Consider the following 17,200-nt stretch of genomic DNA (forward strand, 5'->3'; position numbering starts at 1 on the left):
ACGTAGCTGGGTTTGCGTTGCCGAATAATGTAAAACGAGATCCGGACGGGATCAGTGTAATTGAAAAATAAAATTCAAGTCTAGGGTTTACACTGTAAATTGTAAACAAACAAACAAAGATGTACATCTTATCCGAAACAATTTCAACACACACTGTTTGAACGATTCGTTCTAACATCTCCGAACTAGTAGCGGCATTTCACTGAGCTCTGAAAGCATGTTACACACTGAATGACGCTACAAGTACCCAGTGTTCTTATGGACGAGGAGGTTGATTTTTGTTAGATCTGTAGACTGTCAGGACATGAAACTGCGGCTATTTGGGTCTCATCGCTTCAATTCTAACTCTACCTATGATGTTGCCGCTATGCGTTATGCTGCTTTTATGCGGACCAGTCTCTGAAATCTCTGCGTTCATGATATTCTTGTACTGATTTTGCACAAACATCTCGGGATGAATGAATAGCTCGTATGCACACTGATGTGATGACATGAAACCAAAATGAATTTCCTCGCACACCGTTTGCTAAGGAAAGTCAACGGCTCCCAAGCGCCGAATGGACGAGATTTTTTCGACGATGTGGATTGGATCCCCCATGGACGCTTTCAGAGTGACCGCAATACTCTGTCCCGATAATCTATACACACCATGGATTAAAATAAAAGACATGAAAATCTATTTTGTCAAGCAACGAACCTGAAGGTGCCCAAGAGCCTCATTTATATCTTCCAACATTGCAATATCATTGGAAGCGGCTGCCTCGCATGCGAACGATGTAATAAGACGTCGTGCCCAAATTGCTGTCTTTGTGTCCATATCACGATGCTGTGCTTCCGTAAACACATGTGCCAGATATGATATCGCCTTGCGTTCCAGCATCGATGGATCCGACAAGGACAGTTTTGATTCCGTCAGTCGAGCGCTGCTTCCTATAGTCACTTCACCACGTAGGCTACGTGAAAGCATCGAACGTTGAGTTGCCACATCTGAAGACTCCACCTTCCCCAACACATAGGTCAACTTCGTTAGCGCGGCCTCTGTTGTGATATCCTGCAAGACATGTGAAACGACAAAGTGAGGCATATCTACATGGAAACAAGCAGTCCGCTACGGTCCCGCATGTTTTGCAGAAAGCACTTTGAGCCTTTCTTTCTTTCTTGAATTCCCCTGTTCCCGGACATTCAAATAGTCATAGTCCGCTACGTCCCGCATGTTTTGCAGAAAGCACTTTGAGCCTTTCTTTCTTTCTTGAATTCCCCTGTTCCCGGACATTCAAATAGTCATAACAACGAATCTATAATCAGTATTGGTGTGGTAAATAAAAACTACTAAAAGGTCCGAGATATTACTAGGGAAAGCCTAAACCATTTTCAAGGATGCGCACATTTCATAGCATACGAAATCTGTCTTTCATCAGTAAAAACATTTTTACTTGGTAACTGGACAAAGTATGGAACCGATTGAGAAGGGTTGGTCCATCCAATCAGTTGACATTAATGAGCTACTGGTGTACTCAAGTAGAGATCATCAGAACTGCTTTATCACTTTTACAAATAGAGCAACCGATGTACAAAGTACCCAGAAGAGAACAGTGTTTACTTTCAAAGTGTCCACGCGGGATCGAGCCCGAATGACTAAAATGCAAGTTCACAATGATAGTACCTGGACTAGCTGGGCGGTATCCTGCGCAGCTATTGACTTAAGTACTCGTAACTAGTTTGATTTTCTCCTACTGACTAGACGTCGAGCCTCATGTAGGCTCCGACATTTCCTAGACCAATAGCTTCGACTTAGGCCAGTCATTTGGTAAGAAAAACGTAGCAGGTTTTTCAAAAGCTCAGCCATAAGGAGCCTTTCGCTCCTCACGCAAAGTTGAATGAAATCGGTTAGGCTTTACAGCAGTTTAAACTTGCAGGCACGTATCTGCCGACCAAGCCTGTACATCCAGGACAGAATTTATGAATCTTGATTACAGGAACAAGTAGTGAGTGGAAAACCTTAATGGAATCGCTGTGGAAATAACCAAAGAAAATACCGGACCAGTTACCACAGTGATGGGTTCCTTTCAGCAAACGCATCTTTAACAATTATTTGAACATGTGGCCAGAGGGCCTCTTCTTGGAACTTTCGGTATGGGAATCACTTTAACTTGGCTCAGGGCTAGCCCCATCACTGAATTCCCCGCTTGAAAACCTTGTGATCCAGCTATTGAGGATTTAGAAAAGACCGGCAAAAAAATCTGAAGCTCACATAACCTGGAATGACACCGCATTCGTTCAGAACCGCACCCGTAGAATAAACGGCTTTCACTCCACCACGATAACACTGTGTAACGTTGATTATCAAGACTCCCCGCTCACTTGCCGACCGAAAAAGTTCCAGCAAATCTTTTCGTGATGCGGGCACATTACCAGCTCCATATGTACGCAGTACAACGCCTGAAAAAGGTGGAACGATTAGATACAGTGCATGAATTCGTCGTAAAGAACGCCGTCTGTTGAAAAACACAACCAGAATTCGTTCGGCGTGTTTAAGAACTTCTTCCGGCTGATAGGATATCATCCAATGTTTCGAAAATAATGTTGCTCAACGACAGTCACCTGAATCTCCTTTAACCGTTGGAGCCGGAAATCAAGAAACCAGATTGTTATCTTCATACAAACTTCAACAGGTAGAATTAAAGAGTGGAAGCCACATACGCACATCATTAGGGCACATAATAACAAGTACAGTTGGTTGTCACATTACAAAGTTCAGTCTAAAATGTGTTCCATTAACCCTGTGGTTGTACACAGGAAAGCCACATGCACGATGACATTAGGTTTGTTGCAATTGCATTGTGCACGTCACGTGAAACGTTGCCCTACCTTTATCCTTCCGTACATTCTTTGCGCTGGAAATGACAAACAAGCACGCAGTTAGTTTTTCGTCTGTTCGCCGGGCTTGGCAGTTGGATTGCAAATGCCTCATCGGCAATCGAGGTGACTTCGTCAGTGACTCAACCCAGCACTGACAATGTCACCTCGATTAGTGGTGAAACATTTGCAATCCAACTGCCAAGCTGGGCGGACAGACCAACAACCAAGCAGCGCACTCAAGTTACCTATATTGCCCAACATTGCCAAGCATGCAGTTGTCACACAAATCGGTCCAACAGCAGCGGTCCCCAAAATACCAACTAAATCCACAGAGGGAATAAGAAGCCCCAGAACATTCACTGGGTTCACTTCCCTGCGGAAGCACTCTGCTGACGAGGTCATGTAAACCTTCGTTTAATCAGGGAACTGAGTTCGATGATGCCATTTTACACATCAAGCCACCTTTGTAAAAGCTTAAGGATTCAGTTGCGAGCTACGGTTCATACAGCGCGGAACGTAGAATAACTTTAAAGTGGGTCAAAGTATATATAATACACACGAAAAGATAGAGTCCTGCTCGACATGTCTGTTTCTCCGTTTGCGTTGTGAGTACCTGGGTAAGTTTGAATACAAAGGCTATTGCATAGACTGATGAAGCTTGTCTCTTTGCGCCGAGGGCCATTATTGTAAAAACTGGTCAACAAAATAGCAGCTGTAATGTGTTGACCACATCGAAAACATTAAAAAGACTGGACTAAAATACATATACTGAGGTTTCCGAATTCTCGAAAAATACTCATTTCGCCACCAACTCGGTTTTCACGGGAGACTCAAATGAATCTCTCGTTTATGGTATCCTTCAAATGAAAACCCGTCGTGGGTTGTTGAAGAGTTTTCGCCGACCTTGTGAGCAGTTTTTCTTAGGAAAATATACTGCGACATCTCGAATAATGTACTAACTGAAACTGAAGAATATCACAAACGATGAGAACTCAGCTGATATGTAAATGAGTGTATTTGTGAAGATCTGTTCAATTTGGGTTCAAGTAAACCATAAGGTTGACGGAAACTTGGGGAATGCAACTATTCTGAGTAGTTCAATAAAGCAGGTTTTCCATTAGTGTATTTAAAAAATCGTACTGCACAAGAAAACGTTTCATAGTAATTAGCATGATCCCCTCAAAACGTCGAAAGGCTTCACAATCCCGAATACTGACGTCTCAGTCTTTTTTGGACGACAGTCAACTTGACTTTCATGAGCTGAGATCTACCATCAGACCCATCCACATCAATGGCTATTTTTGGTGTAGAGAGGTCTCAAATATCAGGTCACTCCAAAGAAAGTTAGTGGCACTAGTTCACGCCTGGGACTAACGTTGTTGTACGCTACTCAAAACAGCGAGCTCTCCCTGGAGGAGTCACTGTTGATGTAGTGCCAATGTAATGAAGGATTGATTGAGTCGAGTCCAAGGAGCTAAAGCGACGATTAGCTGAAAAATTTGGAAAACAGTTTGGAAGATCGCCGGGTTCCTAAATGAGTACCACCATCTGATCTAGTGAGCTCATCACTGGAACTGGGGATCTGGCCAACGATGGTCGCTCTCTAGAAAATACATGGAGAGAATTCCTCAACGTGCTTTATTATGGCGTCAGTGGTCGTTGCCACGACGTAAACAGGTGCTGCTTGTCAGGAAATCAGCACTTTCGCATACCAGAAACCGTCTAGCGTATATTCCTGACGGTTGTTTACCCAAGAGGAGGGCATAAAGGAACTCCATGTTGAAATAAACCGAAGTTTTCGTTGTGTATGGGCGTACTTTGTAACTTTGTAGAAAATATGTATCGAACTACCTTTGGGACATATGTGTGACAACCCATTACAACACTACACAAATGATGACAAGCATGTGGTTCGAACAGAATACGAAAAAACCGGTTCGTTATGAAATCCACAAGTAGACACGATTTACGGAGGATTTCCGTTAGGAGCGAAAAAGGAAAATTTACTCTGAAACTGAAAAATGTCAGCTCGATCAACACAAACGGAGTAAATAAGCAACAAATGAATAACGCACCAACCTTTTGTAGGTGGAGCCAGGAAAGCTGCCACATGTTCTGTTGAAACAGAGGGGAACATGTTCAATATAGCTACGTCTCGACAAAGGCCGGTATGAACAGAAAACGGGCGGTCGATGGCCGGTGGTCGAAATACCAGCTCCGGAAAAAAAGTTATTTCCGTTCCACATACAGCAAGGGCAGGGAAGTTAGGTGAGGCGAAGGCGTGGAATTGATCGCTAGAACACTTGACAACTCGCGAACCACGAAAGAGCTGTAGAAATGTTCAGTAGGAATGAGCTGAGTTAAAATTCAGAATAATGAATAAAAGTACCAGAAGGGAATGGGAATTTGTTGATAAACAAAGCAAACGGATAAAATAATGGTACGGGCGGTGATGAGTTGTAAGGCTCCTTGGGCAGACTACACGGCACGTTGCTCAGTTGAGTACGCTAACGATTGTCATGGAGAATCTGCTAAGGACAATGTCATCGATATGAATATTCCTTAGCTAACGTGTTTACTATGTAGTGTAAAACGATCACAACACCCAATGGATGTACAAAAACTCTGTGAGAAGTTTCTTCATAACATCGAATTGTTCAACTGGGGCGCTTCTTGTTCTGACGGAATAGATCAATATGAAACAAATAAGTGTGTTACTCCTTCTATTAAAACATGCCCTGATCTATTCATAACGTAACTTAGGGTAGCTGGTACGTCATAAGTTTAGGTTCTGCTGCGATTTAATTACCAACCTATCAGACTGTTTGTTGTTTTAGAACGGCGTGGTGGTGAATTCCACTGGTTTTCCATTAAACTGGGCCAAATCAGAGGTCACTGATTTACCTTTACTTTGGAGCTTTGTCAGACAAATGAGGTTCATCGGAGTTCAAGCATTCCAAGTGCAGTAGTAATAGAGTGTAACCAAAAGAAAAATCGTTCAGCTGTAGCACCCTTCCGGCGCCTAACTGCCATGCCAACAGGTCGCACGAGGGCTGAGATACTGCCAGGTTGCCCAAACCTAGACAGAGGAAGTCGAGAGGCAGAGGTCGGGTTCGAACCACGGACCCTCCGGTCAGTAAATTCGCGCTCTAACCACTTGGGCTATCTCACCAACCAAACAACTAACCAAATATATGATATTAGATAAAATGGTAAGTAAGTAGTTGCCCTCGTTTGAACTCCCCCATTCTGAAGGCATTATTCTTATTGGGCCACAACAAAAATAAGCGAACTAGAGTTCCGCTCTCAGTAGAACTCATCAGCGGTTCACATTCCTTGCCATCCCCAGATTTGAACCACGGACATCTGATATACGACACTAAAAGCACATGCTGCACTTGCCTAAGTTATCACGTATGAACGGGTGAAGGTGTTTGAGCTTTGGCGCTGCGGACACGAATTGTGTCGATGCAGTCTGGACCTGTTTTTCCACTGAGGCGTAAGGCTATGGAACGTTCAATTCTTATGTTAGATTTCGTGGGTTCGAATCTTGGCGCAGACAAAAATATACATTTACGATAGGCTGCGGCAAGAGCGAAAGGCGGGGCCGGTGTCTACCGCCTTGATGTGGACTAATCAGAATGGTTGCAACAGAACGAAAGGACTGTTCATATGAGACCGGCGTGACTACGTAAACTAAGTGAACTTATTTCAGTCCACTTACAAACAGCTTTCATGTAGTATGTTCAGCTCCGTGGCCCATGTACAGCTGAAACGACCACATGGGAAATTCACTTCCCAGTGTCACACATTCATATGTTGAATTCTGAATGTGTTAGACTATTTCTTCTCCATTGAGAATCTTGAGGCCGCTGACTTCTATTCTTCTAGATAGTGACGGTTCAACTACCGTAGTTGCTGTTCTAACCATAAAAAGTTCACCTTCACCAGGAAGCTCCTAAGCACTAGTTGCTTTTTCAACGAACAACTGCCGGTCCAGTCTTCCGCAGCACAACCCAGGGAAGATCTTGGTATTCGTCCCGAGAGATGAGGGTCTATTTAAATGGACGATATGAACCATATCAATGCTACTGCTACAGTCAACGTAACTGTACACACTTACCAGGACCGCACAACTTTTATTACGGGGTGGGACGAACCGAAACATAAAATTTGGTTGCCGCATATACGGCCCGAATCAACCACATGCATACCACCAGGTTTGGTCGGTGTCGTGATTTCTCTGCCGTCTCAGCCGCCTTTATTATGTTTACTTTACAGTCAATTGTTGGGAGAACAGCGCCATGACATAACACAACTGGGGATTGGGATTTCGTTACTCTGACTGAGGTGGGAATATGCCGGACAAATCGAGCGAATAACCTTAAATGGACACAGAAATCCTTGCAAACTGAAGCAAACCTGCCACAAATAAAACCTAGAAAAAATGCTAAATCGGTAAGCCGGCTTTCAATGAAATTCTCGGCCGCAGCTTCTACTTATGACGTTAAAGATTAATACTAACAATAATAATAATAGGTCATCTATGACACCTTTACGGTGCCTAGCTGTCATGCGACCAGGAGGAAGCACGAGAGCTGAGGTACTGCCATGATGCCTAAGCCTAGACCGGAGCAGTCGAGATGCTGATGTTGAGTTTGAACCACAGACATCCCGGTCAGTGAGCTAGAGCCCTAACCACTGAGCCGTATTGACTCAAGATATGTCGTATTTTTAGGTTCTGCGGGTTCTTTTTCTTTCACTATCCAGAGAGGATGGTTCACAAGGCGGAAAAGATAAGCCTATATTCTGTAAATAAGTTTTAAAGAGGCTAAAAAGCATCAGCATTTCGCATAAAAAGTGTCAGCGAGATGATGAATGTGTTCGAGATACAAATTACACACCACAACTAGTAGCCACAAACGGCGAATAGGTTTGTTTTGGAATAGCAATTATTGGGAACACATGAACCAAACTCACATTGTCATGGAAGAACACAGTGACTTCCGGAATCGGTTGACTACCACCAGCAATCAACAGAGCCCCCAAGAAATTACCCCATCCATCGCTACGAAATTCGAAAATGGGTAGCTGAGACCCAGTAAGAATAACAGGTTTGCCGAGGTTCTCAAACATGAAGCTAAGCGCCGCTGCAGTGTACGCCAAAGTATCAGTTCCATGTAAGATGACGAAGCCATCAAAAAAATCGTAGTACGCTCCGATGTCTCGTGCGATTCGAACCCAGTCGTCCTGCGTCATATCGGATGAATCAACCAAAGGACTGTACTCGGCAACGGAGTAGAAAATTCTCCGATGGTCTTTCGTGAGTGGTAGTGCGAAGGTAGTGAACTGGGAGGGTTGTAGGTGCACGGGAAAACGTTCGTTCTGCAGTCCTGTGGAATCAGGAAAAACCTGATCAGACGTCTTCTGATAAGGTCTTTCTTTCACCTTTTCGTACCTAAGAATTCAAAGAGCACCACAGAGGGAGTAAACACCTTTGATTTCGCTCGATATTCATGGTACTAACCACGAAGTAGAGCAAGCTCGCGCATAATACCAGACGCTAAGGATCACACAGTAACGATATTTATAAGTGTGGTGAAAATGATCCACACTCTAACAAAAAAAAAAAAAAAAAAAAAAAANGGGAGTAAACACCTTTGATTTCGCTCGATATTCATGGTACTAACCACGAAGTAGAGCAAGCTCGCGCATAATACCAGACGCTAAGGATCACACAGTAACGATATTTATAAGTGTGGTGAAAATGATCCACACTCTTTCACTACGCAGTGAATGTGGCAGGAATGTGTTTACGTTTATGCAATCTAAACGACGATGCGCAAGTTCCCCCTTCCAGGGGAAAAACTCTAAAACTCACAATATCAATCAAAACTTACTGAGTAACTCAGAGGGCGAAAACACCTGTCCTCGAAAACAAGTTGTAGCATTGTCGTCACTCTCAGTAAGCGGCGAGCTTGAGCAGTTAAAACGATTCACCGCTCGCCACTGATACGAAGCCATTTGGAGATCTCGTGGCAACAAAGAGTAAAAACGATGAACCGGCTACAGCTGCCATACAACAGTGCATTTGTGCGGTTTCTTACTGTTTACTTGTTACGGCAATCACATACGATACATTGATGTCTCCGTGTAATTGTCCTCAAACTGACGTCCAGCATTCAGCATATCGAGGTGCGATTCAAACTTCGATTCACATTGCTCTCAGATACGTTTCACCACACACATGGCACAGTGCTCTTTAGGGATTAATACGGTACGTTCTGAGTGGCAGGTTCGTTGTTCTATTCCACCATAGCCTCATGATTGCTCTCGTCTAAACTTGGGAAACCTGGAGGCTCTCTAGATCTTGCACGTCCATCGAATTACATGGCATCTATGCGCCGAAAGAATTCCACAGATTACCGGCTTGTTTTTTTATTGTGGAACAAATCGTTACTAACTTGGACTTAGCCCACAGAATCACATCAGTACTATTCATCTAAACATCTCCAAGGGAAAGCGAGTTCTCCTAATTCGGTAACACGTGGGCGTGTACGCCATAAGCACTAACCATTTCGTAGAACTCAACAGAAGCTTCGAAGAAGCTGGTGGGTTACAGGAAATGTCCATGTAAATTCATCAACAGGAAAACAAAACTAGATCGGCATCTCAGTTGCTGTCTGTTTTACAGTGTTGAAAACGTTGTGAAAGCACCCGCTATAATGTCGTGTATTAAACAATACCGCATCACATTATGCGATACTATGTTATATTAAAATATAAGCCATGTTTTAACCAAAAGCAGAATACGCTCATCAGAGTCAACTGTGAAATCCAACAAAGTAACGAACACCGTGATTGTCAGGTGATAAATTAATTTCCCAGTGCAACCAATTTACTGCGCAACATGCCTTCGACTCTTATTCCATCCGCTTTTCGGTACTACAACTCTCGCTTGCTGTTTTTTCTACCCATGGAAAATAGCACGAAAGACTTCATGGATATTTATCACACCCTAGGTGAGTAAGTTATTTTACTATCCCGGTTTTACAACAGGCCTGTCAGCATTGGCGTTAACGCTGTGCAGCTGAACATAACTGAAAACAAGATTGGTGGTGTTGAGACGCATGGCTTCTGTAGCTGTAGTCCACAAATAACAGCAGTTGATTGAGGGACCGCTCTTAATGTCAATTCTCTGATCATGCGTTCATACACCCTTCATCTCACTGCGGCTCAAATTCATGCTAGTCGCAACCCTATTGAAGGCACACAAATTTTGAAAGATATACTTTCACTTACCTTCAGATTACGGCATAAGAAATGCTTGGATGTCATTAAGTCAGTGACTAGTACATGTAAGGTGGGCGACTCTAGGCTTCCAAACTTGACTATTACTTAGTGCTGCTACAAGTGCAATGCCTTATGCTGAACCACAATCTTGATCACAAAAACTTTGATACCCACTGGATTATCACATCACAAATTCAAAATGGTGAGTTGTGTTTTCGAGAAAACGCTGTCTTGGTGTTCGCGAGTTTCATATGAACTCTTCCTATTGGTCAATTGCACCGTTTCCGCCGTTAAAACTACTTGGAAAATGAACTGGTCGTTCGTCAGCTGATTGGCACTAAGTAAACTGACGACGGAAGTGTCTAGCTGGAAAATCTTGAAGTCATGAGCTCCAATTAGCGAATGGTGTGCGGAACCCAGCTATCGAAATGTGATAGAGGATTCCGAGAAAAACTATAATTTCATCGTTAAATCCATTCACTGTTTGTAGATGAAATCGGGACAGGATTCACTGCAATGCCTGTACAGAATTATTGTGATAAATTGTTTTAATTGCTTCCTCGTATGTCACTTCGCTTGTTGTGCCGCGATCACGATGCCTATTCGGAGGGTAACAAATACGGGGAGCTACCACAATTTTTCCCTTGTCGAGACAGCTATATGAAATGAAAATTTAAGCGAACACGAAATGAAGGACTCTGCTGTATCAGTTATTTCCTTAAGTATTAGAAATCTCTCTTCAAAGGATCTGCCTTCCTTTAAATTAGTAGTCACTTGGGAGGCTCAAGTGTGCGCTGTTAAGCAATTATTTTATTATCTTTATGGCACCTGTTTCGCTAAGTTGGCTGCCTTAGTTTACCCCCAAGAGGACGAGGGTTGTAGGATTTCCACCTATGACTAGTCATCAAGGACTTTGTGGCCGGTTCCCAAAACGATAGCATGTGTCGGACCTTTGGTGGTCAGTGAAGCACGTTAGTTAGTCTTGTGAGCTAGTATACTGTTGACCTGGGGAACATGCAGGTGTGGTTGAACCTTGTTGATATGGCGTAAATAAAAATCCACCAGACAACCGGACGGCCGATTGGTATGGAGTCTATGGAGGGGTCCGCCGCCAGTTAGGACAAACAATATGACAACCCACAAGTAACCAAGTCGCCAACTGAGTTTGCTCAGCACATATTAAACCAAGTAAATCAACATCGTCAAATACACAAGTGTGTTTGCAGCCACACCGTTCCCAAGTTAATAGTTTTGAAGTCAAACTGTGACAAGACCGTTCTACGTACAACCAAAGTAGGCTCCAACATATGCTTTCGATGGCGAGCTACATACCTCGTCATATCCCAACAGTCTTGAAAAGCCACCTAAATTGAGTTGAAACTGATTTGCACCTATCAGACTTTGGTGGGAAATAATAAAACATATCATTGCCTTGAGCAACATATCTACATTAAAACGAAAAAATTCAAAAGACAATTTTGCATGCTGCTTTAACTCACTCTTGATCGCTGAAAGTGGGCATGTTTTTAAGCGTCTGTACAAACAGATTTGGTACACAATCGTAAGTGCCGTTTACAGGACGCATGCCAATTGTGCCCCCGGTATAGAGTACGAGTAACGAAGAAACTGCGGAACATTTGTCATCTTGAAAGGCAGCATCCAAAACAAACGGGTCCATAAAGGACCTGGGAACAGAATTAGGCTACAAAAGTAAGCAGAGTGTCTGTTAGTTTCAAAAAATGTAAATAACAGCCAGCTAACAACAACTTCCGGACATAAGCATAATTAAGTGCTTCATACAGAATGATATCCTTCTTCACGAGCTCCGCGACGTCCGCGTAAACATTGCACTTACCTTCAAGAATGGTGGTGCAAAACATAAACAAAATGGGGTGTGACTGTGTGTGGCGCTAGCTCAAACTGAGCGGGTTGGGTGACCTGTACACTCAGTCAGACAATCCAGAAGGCAGCTTTCAGGAAGGATACCATTAGTTCAATAGCTAGAAGTAAATGAAAAATTTCCGACTGAATGAATGCAGATCTTGCAGGACGCTGGAAGTTAATTGGTGAAGGTCTCTCAGAGGATAGTGGCAGAGAACGGTTATCAGGTTGCAGTCTAAATTTGAGCACAGATCTTAGTTTAAGATGCCTAAAAAGAAGTATGGGAATATCTTTGGCGATTTTCGTACAAGTTTAACTGTGGTGTAATTGGTAGTCAATGACCGGCCAAAAAATTGGCTTTTTATGTGTAATAACAAACAGGATACACGTCCCCAGCTATTCCAGAAGTAAGGCATTTGTGGTGCGATAAAGAGCACCGACAATAGCGTCAAAACTCTTGCCTTTTCGTCAGGAAAAATTCAGTGCTGCATCTTGTGTCACGCTCTAGAACCATCTCCACCAGTTTATCAAAGCAATTCACCTGCAGAACATAAACGCAAAGGCCTGAGACTCTTGCGCTTTGAGTTTGATCTACTCTCCAGACGCAAGCAGATGAGACCAATACACGCCATGGCAACAATTGCGGGGCAAAAAATAGTTTCGGCGGAGGGCCAGATTGCTCGTTGCCTTTTCTTTTGGTCCCACCAAACTATACTTGCTCTTTTTCATTGGTGGCGCCTCGATGAATGAACCCAGTACAAAACAACGTGAACTTTCACATCTCTGTGGCGTTTTTTAAGCTAACTGAACCTGCCCCTTTACTGTTGTTCCTAATAGGCAGTTAGTTTACGTTTTATCTTTTCCTTTTCTATGTTGCTAAAGTAACTACACAGTGAAAAATAGTTAGTTACATTGGCGTATGGAAGGTAACCTATCATTAAAAGTGGTCCATAAGGCAAGAATAGGAGGGATTCTTCAAAGAACTCAGCTAACCTCGCTTGTGATGTAATTTTTCACTTCACGTTGGAATATGGCAGCTATAACAGCACCCCGGGACGAGGTGTGATGTGGTGCCAGTGCCTTGTTCAGAAATTTTGTGTATCTCTTTAGAGAGGTCTGCACGTTACGCTTCCCGCCAGCACTGGGAGTTAATTTTCAAATTACCAACATTTTTGATAGTTGTTCCATGTTCTACCTATAGCAGGACAAGGAGGTCACTCCTTGAGGTGTAAAAAAACAAACCCTCCAGCTGTGACGACCTTTCAGAGCCTAGCTACCGTGCCACCCGAAGGAAGCACGACGGCTGATATACTGTAAGGTGGCTCAAATCTAGATAGGATTCGGACGCATACTAGCAGTAAACATGTGAGCAATGAGTTATCATCAAAGCTAGACTGAGAAAACAATGGCCATGCAGCAGAACCGATGAGCACATCTAGAATCTTATCTTCGTAAAGCGATCTCTAAAAGAGAATAATATAGCTTTATCTAACTTCACCGAACGCCTCTAACCGTCAAAAACCTGGTACGCGAGGCGTTTTAATGGGGTTCTTTGTGGATCGTATAACTGGTTTCCATCACAATTTGCAGTGAGCTCTAGCGTTCAAGCACCTCAGTGTATCCTGAAACGCAGCTAGATGTATCAGATTCAAAGTTGTCCCGTACTGTTGCCACCCAAGAAAAACGATCGGCAGCTCGGTCCGCATTGAGAAAAATTCCGATTCAAGCAACGGACCTCATGCGCTGTGTTCTGTCTTCTGACCCAACACACCATATCTGACTTGATTATGTCCATCCAGATCCCCAGATGGCACCCAACAGGGTACCGACACCTTAGGTGGCATGGCAGTTAGGCACCGAAAAGATGATATAGCTGAACAGTACTGTTGAACGGTCATTTCAGGTTTTCAGAACTTACCTTCAATTTTCAGAACAAACTGACCATAGGTGACCATAGATTTTGCATGTCACCTGACCAAAGCAGTCAGGTTCTGCAACCGCAGATAAGGGATGAAAGGAGTGCTGAATTAAACGTATGGACCGCCACATTGAATTCACTCTCACTTCTCCGCAAAGCGTTCATAGGCGAACCATACCTGTGGCCATATATAGGCTCTCCTGTTGGGTCGTATGATAAGAACGATAAATCAAAATTCCGTGACTCGTTTGCTATGAACAGCGGTGAACAGAAATACTACACGGTCTAACTGCACCCACAGCTGGTTTACATTTAGCGGCAGAAAGTTTTTGCTGGCTAGAAACGAATGGTGTTCAGTGCATAACTGAAGTTGCCCCAAATTATCTGTTTGTGGGTGCCAACTCTGAATCAACCGCTAAGATGGGCTTTCTCAGGGCCTAGCCCATCAACCGAAAAAAAATCGTTCAGCTTTAATACCCTTCCGGTGCCTGGCCACTATGCCACGGAGAAAGTTTGAGAGCTGGGATACTACCAGGTTGGCCAAGCCTAGACGAGATGCAAAGGTCGGGTACGAACCACGGACCTTCCAGTCAGCAAATTCGCGCTTTAACCACCAAGCCACCACAGCCTGAACATTTGTCACCAACCAAAATCAACGTATTGGTAATTCTCGCTGGCCGGAACAACTGTAAGAAATCAAAATAGGAGCTGCCTTTGTCTCAGAACTGTCGTCCGTTGGAGCGTATGCTGACACAACAAACACTGTTTGCTGTGCTGGTGTATTGATGTTGATTTAATCAGTAAATCTAACAACACAAGGACGACTAAATAATGGAATCCAATCACCATCAAGCACCAGAATCATCAGATAGCCGAAGAGAAAAGCGCGAGAAAATTGGCCTCGTAACGAGCGGCTTGAAGTGTACGACCGAGGTGGGGTCTTGTTTGAGAGTTTCGGAGAAGGAAAGTAAGGTCTGACCAAAGCCTAAGTGTTGCCTAGCTTGATACAGAGTACAAGAGTTGAAAGCAACAACCTAGAACAGACCCTTTGAATTGAACCGAATCCATTCTGAATTATTTCATTAGACAGTAGCTTGAATACGGGCCAACGGTTACGTGAATCCGGACTTGGGTGATGGACAAGTAGGGGGTCATTAAGTGAAGATCTGTGGTGGCTAGATTCGATCAATGCTAGTCGCTCCTTCTGGAACGCCTCTGTGGGCTCTGATCATGCACGCTTTTACATCTTCCGAAGATTCCCATTTATAATAAGAACACAGATGGGTTGACGAACATGTTTTCGGCAAGGTCTTTTCAAGTCATACAATTGCAAAGGTTAAGAGAGCGGTATTTAACATATTTGAATGAGTAAATGGACAGGGAATCGAGTGAGATGACATTGGCTACCTATCAAAGAACCATTAGTTCAGGTCGCCAATAGGATGACTTGAGCTAGGTAGCTCGGGGGGTGTTGTAGTTTTGTGTTCAGCACACGATGCATGTGTGGGGGGAGGTGAGTTGGACCATGGTAAGTACAACACACGAACAAAGCGTTTTTGCCGACAAAGGATCGGGTCGCGATGTCGTATGGCGATAGCTTCAGCCACTGCAATTGTGCGCTGCTGTACTGATCTGGGTTGGTTAGCCGGCGCCTTGTAAACAACGCGGAAACTTTGGCTGGGTATCACGTTGTGTGCAGTGTCGGCTAAATGTTGTACTACGGAACTGGTTATCGTCCTCCTGGTTCCAGAAGCTAGCCAGGGTGGATTGTGTTCCTTCATTCTTTGGCTGAGTTGCCTAGTCGTGCGTCCGATGTATTCCGCTGCACAGCAGCAAGAGAATGAGTAAACTAACATATTTTGGGCGTGGACCGGCACTCTATCCTTGAGATTAAAGGGGCACAAACGATTGCTGGTGAACCAGGTTCGGAGTTTTGCGGCCGGGAAAACTTTGTTCAGACTGGTGGAAAGTCTTCTGTTCAGTAGATCGGCCGGTATATCTCCCTTAAACGGGAGGTTAATGTAAACTGGTTTCCTTCCAGCTGTGGCTGTGATGGTGTTTGCTTCTTCCCTGTTCAAATGTTTTGTAATAAATTTGTCGGGGAATCCATTGTCTTTTACATCTGGTTTTCAGATCCACGCAAAATACGCATATGTCACTTGGCCACTGAAAAGCTCATGGATTCCGAAACGCAACTTATCAGAACTTACTTCTCCAAAGCCGGCCTGTTAATTCAATATCGGATACCACTGAGAGCTGCAGCGACATACCACAGCAGTACGCGGTGCTGGAACTTTTATCTGCAGGACAATCGAGCCAAACTTTTCCGAGCATTGGAAGTCTAATAGAACTGTGGACGAACCGAAGGTTTCACGATAAATTCCATCCGGTCGCCACCACAATTTAACTCAACGTATGATCGAGAGCTAGGTAAGAGTGGAAGTCCGCAAAGACGATGACAATAACATTTAATAATAAATAAGCGTCCAGCTGTAACAACCTTTCGGTGCCTAGCTGCCATGCCACACGAAGAGACTGGACCTTACTGTGGTGTGACGGTTTGCGCACCTCAGCGATCCATTGAGCTATAATGGAGAGTGTCCCGCGACACTCACAGAGTCTCTCATACCAGGTTGGTCAATGGTTAGAGGTCTGACGAACACAGTCTCCTGGCCCTCCAGGTTGAGGGTTGGAACATGTGGCGACTTGTTCCGTAGAAATGGTAATGCATTTGCATTTCCCGCCAAACACCGCTGCCTTGCGGTTAGGCTTTTGAGCCAAAGGCTTTGGTTGAGGACCCTAATCGTCCTCCTGTCTAGGTGTGGGCGCCCTGGCAGTATCCCAGCCCTCGTACAACAATGACCTACACAACTAACAATATTCTCATGCCACATCGGCCGTCGCGTGGTACCATCAGCCGGGTCGCCTTACTTGCTGCATACAGCAGGGCGGGTAAGCGAAAACAGGCTACTGCTGACGCCTCCCTTCGTTCTCCTTCACATACTTTTTCTTCCCCCTCTCCCCACCCCATTAATAACTCTCTCCTTGTAGGCCCAGCACCTAGGACTGATGACTCCGTTCGTCATACATCGGTTTTGCGTGCAGCATCTGCTCATCACATGGTGCCGACATCTCCAGGCATCTCCAAATCAGTCCTCAAGCCTCGACACCCAGTCTATCTGGCCGCGTTCAATGTTCACACTCTGAAGCAAGCAGGACAACAAGCTGCTCTTGCACTCACACTGGACT

General features: G+C 44.2%; 2 protein-coding genes across 2 annotated transcripts in view; one reads left to right on the top strand and one right to left on the bottom strand.

Annotated features, from left to right (window-relative positions):
• The window catches only part of T265_00329 (hypothetical protein), a gene marked incomplete at both ends in the record, with an annotated part of 16,780 nt that extends 2,792 nt beyond the window's left edge, over positions 1–13,988 (bottom strand). The window contains 7 exons of the mRNA XM_009164074.1: positions 698–1,051; positions 2,252–2,439; positions 4,939–5,188; positions 7,840–8,317; positions 11,652–11,837; positions 11,914–12,007; positions 13,952–13,988. Of these exons, the coding sequence (XP_009162338.1) occupies positions 698–1,051; positions 2,252–2,439; positions 4,939–5,188; positions 7,840–8,317; positions 11,652–11,837; positions 11,914–12,007; positions 13,952–13,988 (1,587 nt within the window). The remainder of the gene's footprint in view (positions 1–697; positions 1,052–2,251; positions 2,440–4,938; positions 5,189–7,839; positions 8,318–11,651; positions 11,838–11,913; positions 12,008–13,951) is intronic.
• The window catches only part of T265_00328 (hypothetical protein), a gene marked incomplete at both ends in the record, with an annotated part of 25,850 nt that extends 11,610 nt beyond the window's left edge, over positions 1–14,240 (top strand). Inside the window, one exon of the mRNA XM_009164073.1 lies at positions 13,965–14,240. Coding sequence (XP_009162337.1) covers positions 13,965–14,240 — 276 coding nt within the window. The remainder of the gene's footprint in view (positions 1–13,964) is intronic.
• Positions 14,241–17,200: the final 2,960 nt, after the last annotated feature.

Source organism: Opisthorchis viverrini (assembly GCF_000715545.1).
Source record: "Opisthorchis viverrini unplaced genomic scaffold opera_v5_3, whole genome shotgun sequence".
Classification (NCBI taxonomy): domain Eukaryota; kingdom Metazoa; phylum Platyhelminthes; class Trematoda; order Opisthorchiida; family Opisthorchiidae; genus Opisthorchis; species Opisthorchis viverrini.